At 41.4% G+C, this 11,484-nt stretch overlaps 1 protein-coding gene across 4 annotated transcripts in view; it reads left to right on the top strand.

Moving 5' to 3' along the window:
- The first annotated feature begins 31 nt into the window (after window positions 1-31).
- Window positions 32-11,484, top strand: part of Usp34 (ubiquitin specific peptidase 34) — a 194,576-nt gene continuing 183,123 nt past the window's right edge. For 3 of the 4 annotated variants that reach the window (XM_029544913.1, XM_029544912.1, XM_029544911.1), the window contains exon 1: window positions 32-155. In XM_029544913.1, the coding sequence (XP_029400773.1) occupies window positions 113-155 (43 nt within the window). In that variant the 5' untranslated portion in view covers window positions 32-112. The remainder of the gene's footprint in view (window positions 156-11,484) is intronic. The other variant, XM_021210274.1, reaches the window with a different exon arrangement.

The raw sequence follows: 11,484 nt of genomic DNA, 5'->3' as shown, positions 1-11,484 counted from the left end.
CCCCGCCCCGCCGGCCGGCCGGCCCCCTCCCCTGCCTCTGTCCCCTCCCCCCCGCCGGTCGGGATCCGGCAGTGCGAGCCTCAGCGGGGGAGGGGGGGGCGGCGGCCGAACGATGTGCGAGAACTGCGCAGACCTGGTGGAGGTGTTAAATGAAAGTAAGTCGCCGGGTCGGGGACCCGTCGCGGTGCGCGGTTTGGGGGTCCCCGGGCTGCGCCCTCGCGCCTCGCCTGCCTGCCGCGGCCTGCGGGCCGCGGCGACCCGGCCGGCCCGGCCGACGGGCCTGTGTGCCCGGGAAGGTGCGCGGTGGCGCGGCCGTCGCGGCGCCTCGGGCCCAGGCCGCCGGGTTACCTGGGCGCCCGAGAGGCCGCGGCGCAGCCCGGGCCGGGTCAGGCTCGGGCGGCCTCGGAAAGTTTCCTCATTACAGGTGTCAATTAAGGAAGGCACTAATGAGCCCTTCCGCCCCTTCCCCTGCGAGCGAGGTGTGGGGACGTGGGGTCGGAGGACGAGGCTTTGCTCTGCAGTCCGAGCCTCAGGGCCGCCCTCTTGGATTTCCAGCGTGCTGGGGAGGCCTCGCTTACCTGCTCATTTTCATTAAAGTCCGTGGGAGAAGGGTGGTGATTTTTCCTTCCCTTGAGGGTGTGTGGGTGTATTCAATCCATCTGCCAGCCCTGAAATAGCAGAAATTGAACTGCAGTAGTGAGGATTGGAACCGTCTTACCTTAATTAAAAATAAAGGCGATAGTATTTCTTTAGTACCATTCGTCGTTTAAGTAGTAAAGTCTATTATAAGGAGATCTCTGTACCAACGACAACCACCCCGAGTAGTCATGGTCTGTCTCTGAAAATGAGAGGCCTTACTCCTTATTCTTTATTATTGTATTACATATTTTATTTTTGGCCTTGCAAGATGGCATTTCTGCTTAAGAAACAGGGCATATTGCACGTCAGCCACTTGTGGGCCCAGAGGTGGTTTAGATGAAAAGATAATTTACACAAACTTGATTTGCGACAAATATTCATTTGAGGTATTGGAATTTATATTCAGTGTGATATTTTGACGGATTTCCAAACTACTTATTCCTTTTAATTCATTCATTTAAATTGTCTATTTGTAGACTGTAATTCCCTTTTGGTTTCTTAATTTTTACTTTATTATGTGCTTGAGTTTCACTTTAATGGCTAAAAGGATTGTAATTTATTTTCAGCTATGTATTTAGTTCCTGACATATTAAAGTAGGTGTTTGTGTATATTCAAACTACATTTTCCCATATTTGTGTCATCCTACATTTTCCTAGTATTTTAAGGTTATTCCTATTTTGACATAAATGTCATTCTTGGTACAAGTGATAGGGTAAACATAGCTTATTATTATTAATACTTATTTCAGCAAAACATTTTGTGTCTTAGAAATACATTGATGATTCTATTCTAACTCTGTTCTCCAACTTGAAAGTACTTAATTGTTTAGTATACATTAGGAAAAATAATTTGGGAGAAGTGATTTAAAGATTATGTAGGTATGTATGTGTCTGTTTACAGATCTGTTCCTGTGAGTGCAGCTGTCCAAGTAGGCATCAGATTCCCTGGAGCTGGAGTTCCAGGCAGTTGTGAGCTGCCCCACCATGTGGGTGCTGGGAACTGAGCCCAGGTCCTCTGGAAGAGCAGCAAGTGCCCTTAACTACACTGAGCCCCCTTAGGGTGTGATTTAAAACATTTTAAGCCTAACTAGGAATGTTGTAAACATAGTGTCTAAAGAAAATTTACTTGAGAAGAGAGGACCTTTGCATGGTAAAGATAGATCGCTCTGGGGTAAAGGTGCTTTACTCTTTAAGCCTGTGAACTGGAGTGAGTTTATTCTAGGGTCCCTACATTCTTATACACATGCATGTGAGTTAGTAATAAAAAGGTGTAAGCCGGGCGTGGTGGCGCACGCCTTTAATTCCAGCACTCGGGAGGCAGAGGCAGGCAGATTTCTGAGTTCGAGGCCAGCCTGGTCTACAGAGTGAGTTCCAGGACAGCCAGGGCTATACAGAGAAACCCTGTCTCGAAAAACCAAAAAAAAAAAAAAGGTGTTAAGATTATCTTGAAACTGTGTAAGTCAGTGTTTTCCAAAGGTACTTATACCCTTAGTGTTTTCTTTAAGGCTCATTGGAAAATAAACCCTCAATCATCTCAGGAGATACTTTTTTTTTAAATTTTTTTTTTTTAATTTAAAACCATTGTAGTTGTCTTAAATGTTTTCATATGTAGTGAGATGTTGTTTCAAAACAGTATTTTCAGTGCTTTTTTTTTTTGTGTGTGCCCCAAGTATGATACTGAGTTCTGAGAACAGGACAGATTCTACTTCACTGTGGTAATGTTTGCCAGTGCGCAAGATGGATGGAGCTTCAGGATGAGCATGGTGGTTGAACTTGGACTAAAACTCGTTGAATTAGCCTGGCCTGCTGGTACAGGCTTGTTTGCAATCCCAGCTACTCAGGAAGCTGAGGCAGGGCGACCACAAGGTCAAGGATCTTTTTGGGCTACAAGATGAGTTTGGCTCAAAATAAAGTAAGAGTGCTTCGCATATAGCTCAGTGGTAGTGTTCGCCTAGTGTGCGTGAAGCCAGCACTTCAGTCCCCAGGAATGGCACCCCCTACCCCCAACAAAAACAACAAAGAAAATCAGGGATTTTTTTTTTTTTTAAATTTTAGATTTTTAAATTTAATTGTGTGTATGAGTGTACCAGATGCACGCCCTTGTGCCCTCAGAGGTCAGGAGGAGCATCAGATCCCTTAGAGTTAGAGTTCTAGAAAATCAGCTTTTAATATTGAAGTGGGTTATATGTCTTCTTGCAATTTCACTTGCTAATTATGTATTGGCTATCTTTTTCTTCCCCGTTGGTTGTGCAAAGATGACTATTCAACCTTGATTCAAAGTTCAGAAATTAATTCCTCAAACCATGTGTTTTATTTATTTATTTATTTATTTATTTATTTTTAAAATTTTTTTCTGTTTGTTTTTTTGAGACAGGGTCTTTCTTTCTCTACCCCTGACTCCTGGGACTCACAATGTAGACCAGACTGGCTCAGTTCATAGACATACACCTGCCTCTGTCTCTTGAGTGCTGCTCTTAAAGGTGTGTAGTGGCAATTTATTTATTATTAAGGGGCTCAAATGCAAATTTATTAAGGAAAAGAGAACGAGATTGGAAGGGGTAGGGTAGCTCACAGCTTGAGGGCATCAGAGGTTTCGACAGACGCTTCTGACCTTCAGGGTATGTGAACATACTACACAGACATACACGATTAGTAGTAAAAACATCAAAATTGGTAGAGAGCAGAACATTGTGGGCACACATGTCTGTGTTTGGAAGGCTGAGGTGAGATCCTGAGTTTGAGGTCAGATAGGTCACAGTGAAACCTTGTCCTGAAACCAGGCAAACAAATCTGTCAGAATGCAGTATACCTAACAAGAAAAAAGATGAGTAATAGTTTCTAAGCAGTTTACATTGTCATCTCCATTTAGCTACAGTATTATCAGTTGTACCTGTAGTTCTGTAGAGGTTCTCAAGCTGTAAATTCTCACAATGGACACATACATTATATAACTATGTACTAAATTTACCTACAGGTGAAAGACTTATTAAAGTCTAGAATCAGGCTAAGGATACTGAAATAAGGACTAAACTATTGGGTATCTACCCCCATCTGTTTTTTGACAGCTTAAGGGAACTCCTTCCTGGTTTTCTTGCCTCAGGCTCTCAAGAGTTGGCCCTACATTCATGAACTACTGTGGCTTTTATAGGTGGAGGAGGCTAGTTTGTGGGGATGACAGTATCTTGCGTTTTAGTCTAGGTTGACCTGGAACTTGTAATATTCCTGTCTCATACTACCAAGTGCTTATATTATACATGGCTCTTAGTCTTGATTATTATGGATTTTTAAAAAAGGATTTTATTTATTTTATATGACTACACTGTAGCTGTCTTCAGACCTACCAGAAGACGGTATCAGATCCAATTACACATGGTTGTAAGCCACCATGTGTTTCCTGGGAATTGAACTGAGGTCTGCTGGAAGAGCAGTCAGTGGTTTTAACCACTGAGCCATCTCTCCAGCCCCCAATTATGGACTTTTTTAACTTGTCAAATCTTAAGTTAAAAGTTAAAACTTCCTGGGGGCTGGGCAGTGGTGGCGCACGCCTTTAATCCCAGTACTTGGAAGTCAGAGGCAGGCAGATTTCTGAGTTGGAGGCCAGCCTGGTCTACAGAGTGAGTTCCAGGACAGCCAGGGCTACATAGAGAAACCCTGTCTCAAAACAAAAACCAAACCAAACCAAACAACAAACAAACAACAAAACAAACCACAAAATTTCCTTGGGGCTGGAGAGATGGCTTAGTGGTTAAGAGCACTGACTGCTCTTCCAGAGGTCCTGAGTTCAATTCCCAGCAATCACATAGTAGCTCACAGCTACCTATAATGGGATCTAATGCCCTCTTCTGGCTTGTCTGAAGACAGCTACATTGTACTCATACATAAAATAAATATTTAAAGACAAAACAAAGAAACAAAAAAAAAAAACCTTCCTTAACCAACTAGTATTTGAAACACTGGCTAACAGATAAAATTATTCACAATTTCCAGCCAGATACTGTGTTTTGGTATTTTGACCTTAGGGCTTCAGCCTCCCAAGGGATAGGTTACAGTCATGAGCTACCATGATCAGCTGTAATCCCAATAGCAAATGATGAAGCACTCTTAAAATATAGTGTATATTAATACAGGAAAGTATCAACATTGTCTGTGTAATGAACACTTGATTACTACCTTTTTTATTGGTGTTTTGGAAACAGATTCTCATTATATAGCTCTGGCTGTCCTCGAACTCGCTTTGTAGACTAGACTGGCCACACTCACAGAGATCCACTTGCCCATGCCTACCAGGTGCTGGGATTAAAGATGTGTGCCATCACACCACATATCAACATATTTTTGTGTATATGTTTTTAAAAATGATGGTATTAGACTAGAGGGATGGCTTAGTTGTTAGGAATGTTTGTTGCTATTGCAGACGACCTGAGTTTGATTTCCAGCACCTACATGGAGGCTCACAAACATCTTTAGCTCTAGTTACAGGGGATCTGATGTCCTCTTTGGACTTCTGGAGGCACCAGGCACACATGTGGAACATATACCGACATGTAGACTTCATACATTAAAACACTCATACATTAAAAAGGAAACCTTAAAAAAAAAACTCATCATATATCCATAAGACACGTACATGCACACGCATGCGGGTGTTTCGTCTGTATGTGTTCCTGAACACCAGAAGAGGACATCATATCCCAAAGGGCTACAGTTATAGACAGGTGTGAGCTGTCTGTGTTATGTGGGTGCTGGGAATTGAACTCAGGATCTCCAGAAGAACAGACAGTGCTCTTAGTAGCTGAGCCATCTCTCAAGCTCCCAAAGATGACCTGTCTGTCTACCTACCTACCTAATCTACTTACCTATTTATTTGAGACCTGGTTCTCAGTGTAGCCTTGGCTGTTCTGGAACTGGTTCTGTAGATCAAGCTAGCCTTAGATCTGGCTGTCTCTGTCTCCCGAGTGTTGGGGTTAAAGGTGTTTGCCCTCACCTTAGTTTAAAACAAATAAAAAGTTTTTTAAAGCAATATTATTGGGGCCCAGTAAGATGGCTCAGCAAGAAAAGTATTTGCTGTCATGCCTGTCTATCTGAATCTGATTTGTGAAACATACTTGGTAGATAGAGAAAACAAGCTCCTGCAAATTGTCTTGTGACTTTGACACAGTTGCCACACAGGTCAAATAAATGTTAAAAAAACAAAACAAAACAAAAACCAACAACAAAATGGTAGGAAGAGACAGCTCAGTGGTTGAGAATGATTGATTGCTGCTCTCAGAGGGATTTAATTCCCAGCATCTACTTTGTATAGCTCACAAACATAATTGCAGTTCTAGGGGATTCAGTGCACACACATACACATGAATTCAAATGTACATAGTTTTAAAAGAGGTAGTATTGACTGTGACTGTAGCTCAGATGGTAGAATGCAAGCCTGACACATGTGAAGCTCTGAGTTTGGTCCCTAGTACCACATAAATTGGGCTTTATAACGAACTTCTGTAATCCCAGCACTTGGTAGGTGGGAGCAGGAAATTCAAGGCTACATAGTGAGTTGAGACCAGCCTTGGCTCCATGAGATCCTGTAATAATAATAGCAGCTAACCCAGCTTTGCAGAGATAAGATCTGATATCCCCAGTTTAGAAAAGCACATGTAGAACTGATTTGAAGCCACCTGGCACATCAGCAGATCTCACACAAATGTTTTGTAAAAGCTTTTCTCAATTACCCCAGTAACTTGTCTCTGAACTTTGTATTTGAATATTGAACTAGCTTCGGGCCCTCTGGCAGCTGCAAAGGTACAGCCACAAAAGTGCTCTAGGCAGGGGCTTGCTACTCAGGAACCACGAACAGTATGTACTCTTTTAGAAGCCCTATTTCTTTACTTTGAAAAAAAAAAAAGAGAGAACTTTTATGTTGCATTTTCATTCAGCAAAGGAACAGAAAGAGAAGAAAATCCTCTCCTAGGAAGTAAGTAGTGGGGAAATGGGAATACTTTGAGGGATATGGTATCTTTTTTACATAGCGACATCACAGTTATCAAGGAAGAAATGGAAGAACTATTCTGTGTCATTGAGGATGCCATGTTAGAAATGTAGGAACAAGTTTTATTCATTTTACGTGAATTTCAACAAGAATACCTGCATTTGGTGAAACAGTATACTGTTGGTAGGCCAGGACTACAATTCTTATATTTTAGTATGGGACTATTTCTAATAAAAATTGTCAGACTTCTTCCTCCATCTCTTAAGTTAGTCCAGAAAATGATAATCCTAACCAATCAAGAAAATGGCCTGGGTTCTTCTTGACATCTAGCACTTTGTGTCTGGTTGAAACAGTGGCTGTCAGTCATTCACTGGGAAGCTAGGTCTTATGTCAGAGTTCCTTTGTCTTTACCTTTTCACTGTGCAGCAATGATATCTCTCTGGACCATGGTCTGTCACTAGGTCACAGACTGTTTCTCGATTTGCTGTATTTGCTTCAAGAGGTCCAGTCTTTGTTTATTTATTTTATTCATTTATTTTTTTAAAATTTTATTTGTTTCTCATTATGGATGGTTGTGAGCCACTATGTGGTTGCTGGGATTTGAACTCTGGAATAGCAGTCAGTGCTCTTAACCACTGAGCCATCTCACCACCAGCCCTTTCTTGATACACACACACACACACACACACACACACACACACGTATTATTTGTTTTTTCGAGAGACAGGGTTTCTCTGTGTAGCTCTGGCTGTCCTGGAACTCTGTAGACTAGGCTGGCCTTGAACTCAGAAATCTTCCTGCCTCTGCCTCCCAAGTCCTCGGATTAAAGGCATGTGCCATCACTGCCCCGCTTGATTTAATTTTTTTTATTTTTTATTTTTTTTTTGGTTTTTGGTTTTTGGTTTTTTCGAGACAGGGTTTCTCTGTATACCTCTGGCTGTCCTGGAACTCACTCTGTAGACCAGGCTGGCCTCCTGCTTGTGGACGTTGTACATCGTGGTGCGCACTAGGCTCCGCACCACGATGTACAACGTCCACAAGCAGTGTTTGTTTGTTTTTTGAGACAGGGTTTCTCTGTGTAGCCTGGCTGTCTTGGAACTTAACTCTGTAGCCTCAAACTAAGATATCTGCCTGCTTCTGCCTCCCAAATACTGGAGTAAAAGGTGTGTAACACCATCTCCTGCTTGTATCCTTAATTTATTAAGCATTTCAAGATGTGTGGTTACCTAAATTTATGATTACTGTGTTGAAAAATTATATTTTCAGAGCTGCTTGTGGACGTTGTACATCGTGGTGCGGAGCCTAGTGCGCACCACGATGTACAACGTCCACAAGCAAAGAGCAGTCAGTGCTCTTAACTGCTGAGCCATCTCTCCAGCTCTGTGTGTGTGTGTGTGTGTGTGTGTGTGTGTGTGTGTGTGTGTGTGTGTGTGTGTGGGTTTATTTGCGTTTGTTGGAGAGAAAGAGATTAACTTTTATCCAGACTTGACCAGAATTCATTATCCCTGGCTGATCTCATTCACAGATATCCTCCTGCTTCAGTTTCTACTGCTACAATGATAGCATCCTCTGCTAATAAAATTTTATATGGTTTCAAATAGCTACAGATGCCTGAATGTATGTATGTATGTATACTAAATGTGTACAGCAGTCAGCAGAAGTCAGGGTAGGGTTTCAGATCCACTGCAAATGGAGCTGCAAGCTGTTGTGAGTTGCAATGGGATGTTTGGAAGTGACTTGGGTCCTCTTCAAGAGTGGCAAGTGCTCTTACCTGCAGTAATCTCTTCAGCCCCCAGATAATATTTTCACAGTTATGCAGACAATAGTTTTTGGAATTTTCTATGAAAACTTGATTTATAAAGTAACTGATTATTTTTGTGTGCAAGTAAATATAGTTAGGACTCCTAGAATATTGGTGGTGTTGTGTGTACATGACACAGTCTGCATGTGGAGGTCAGGGTACAACCAGTTTTGAGTCTGTTCTCCTCTGGGTACCAGGCATTGAATTTTAGTTGTCAGCCTTGGTGGTAATCATTTTTATTTGTTTAGCCATCTTGTTGGCTTAAAGATTGCTCAGTATGTTGCCTTGGCTAGTTGGAACTGTATTTGTAGACCAGGCTGGCCCCAAACTTAATCCTCTGCCTCCCAAGTATGTTAGCGTGCATGGTTAGGTTGCTGATTTTTAAACTATAGTTCTATGAACACTAGTCATAAAGTTTCATGTATTTCTATTTGCTATTTGAAGATTTTAAAATTTTTATTTAAATTTTTAAAGCCTTTATTTATTTGGATCAAGGTCTCTTGTAACCCAGGCTAGTCTCAAACTTGATAGGTACCCGAGGAGGACCTTGAACTTCCTTGAAGCTAGTTAAAGGTTTATAGTAAATTAAACAACTTCACTGTGGAAAGAATGGTTTCAGCAGCCCTAGGTTAATATGGGTTTTTCTCTTTGGAAGTAAATAAAAGTTTATTATCTTTCAAAGATGATGTACATGTGTATATTTATAAGTTACTCTGTGTTTTATATTATTTTTGTTTGGAGACTGTTATTAGCTACCTTAGGCAGCTTCAAATTTCCATGTCAGCCTCTCTGATTCTGTGTGCTGGGATTTACAGGCATGAGTTGCTAGGTCTGGTTTTTTTAGCATTTGTTCATAAAGAGAAAGCTAGGAGTGGTGGTGGTGCAGGTGGTGTAGCTGCTGGTGGTGGTGTAGGTTGTGGTGGTGGTGTAGCTGGTGTAGTTGGTGTAGCTAGCTGGTGCAGGTGGTGTAGCTGGTATAGGTGGTGTAGCTGGCGCAGGTGGTGTAGCTGGTACATGTATAGGTGGTGTATGTGGTGTAGTTGGTGTAGCTGATGCAGGTGGTGTAGCTGGTGCAGGTGGTGTGGGTGGTGTAGCTGATACAGGTGGTGTAGCTGGTACAGGTGGTGTAGCTGGTGTAGGTGTATGAGACAGGGTTTCTCTGTGTAGCCTGGCTGTCTTGGAACTTAACTCTGTAGCCTCAAACTAAGATATCTGCCTGCTTCTGCCTCCCAAATACTGGAGTAAAAGGTGTGTAACACCATCTCCTGCTTGTATCCTTAATTTATTAAGCATTTCAAGATGTGTGGTTACCTAAATTTATGATTACTGTGTTGAAAAATTATATTTTCAGAGCTGGAAAGATGACTCAGAAGTTATGAGCATTGGTTTCCTTCAGGGGTCCTGAGATCAAATCCTAGCACACACACATGGGTGATTTAAAATCATCTATAATGTCATCCAGTTGCCTCTTGGGGTGTTCAGATATGTGTGAGAACATACACGCACACACACACACACACATGCACATAAATATATATTTTTTTATTTTATATATTTAAATATATATTTATATTTTCTAGTCTTTTTTTTTTTTTTCTTTTGCAGTACAGAATAAAACTTGGCCTTTTGTATGTCAGCCAAGAACTCTTCTGGTGGTATATATGCTTTTCTGAAAGAATACTAATTGTTTTCTTCTTTACTGTTTGATACTTGGACATCTTCTGTACTGAATATTATCAAAATGTTATTTTGGCAAAAAAAAATTAGCTAATTTATACTTTTAACCACCTTTTTTAAAAAAATATTTATTTATTATATGTAAGTACACTGTAGCTGACTTCAGATACTCCAGAAGAGGGCATCAGATCTTGTTATGGATGGTTGTGAGCCACCATGTGGTTGCTGGGATTTGAACTCGAGACCTTTGGAAGAGCAGTCGGTGCTCTTACCCGCTGAGCCATCTCACCAGCCCCTTAACCACTTTTAAAATACTGAAAACTTATAGTTTTGGTCTTAAAAATTATTACATCTACTTAGTACGCATGTGTGTTTGTGTGTGTGCGTGGGTGTGCACATGTGCATATGGATGAGCTGTGGCACAAGTGAGCAGTCAGGGGTAGTTTTGTTTGTTTGTTTGTTTGTTTTTGGTTTTTCTCTGTGTAGCCCTGGCTGGCCTGGAACTCAGTCTGTAGACCAGGCTGGCCTCGAACTCAAAAATCTGCCTGCCTCTGCCTCCCAAGTGCTGGGATTAAAGGTGTGCACCACCACTGCCGTGCTCGGCCCTGTATTTTTATATTGAAGTTTCTGATTTACCCCTCTTAGGCAGTTTTCATGTTCTGTGCTATTAACTAAAAAAGGCCCAGAATTACGTTATTTTTATTTTGTCTTTGGTAAGGCAAAACAATAAAATTAAAAACCGTGCATAAATATCCAAACCAAAAATATTTGTTACTGCTGACTATTTTTTAAAAGAAATATATACTTTATGTATATGTGAGTACATTGTAGCTGTATTCAGACACACCAGAAGAGGGCATCTGATCACTTTATAAGATGTTTGTGAGCCACCATGCAGTTGCTGGGAATTGAACTCAGGATCTCTGGAAGAACAGTCAGTGTTCCTAACCATTGAGCCATCTCTCCAGCCCCTCTTTTCTTTTTAAAATTTATTTATTGTATTTTACATGTAAGACTACTTTGTTTGCATGTGTATATATGTGCTTTGAGTGCATGCTGGTACCCTTAGAGATCAAGAGAAGGCATTGGAGTTATACATGCTTATGAACTACCATGTTGCTGGTGGGTCCTTTGCAAGGGCAACAAGTGCTTTTAACCACTTAGCCATCTCGTTTTTTCTTTATGGTTGACCAAATTTGTGTGTGAAACCACATTTTCATTATCTATTCATTTGTTGGTGGATGGGTAGATTAATCCCATTTTCTTATTCTGAAGAAAGAAAAACAATAAATGTGGATTGGGGGCTGGTGAGATGGCTCAGTGGGTAAGAGCACCCGACTGCTCTTCCGAAGGTCCGTAGTTCAAATCCCAGCAACCACATGGTGGCTCA

The sequence above is a fragment of the Mus pahari genome, chromosome 13 (assembly GCF_900095145.1).
Source record: "Mus pahari chromosome 13, PAHARI_EIJ_v1.1, whole genome shotgun sequence".
NCBI classification, from domain to species: domain Eukaryota; kingdom Metazoa; phylum Chordata; class Mammalia; order Rodentia; family Muridae; genus Mus; species Mus pahari.
This window is presented reverse-complemented; position numbering and strand designations above follow the sequence as displayed.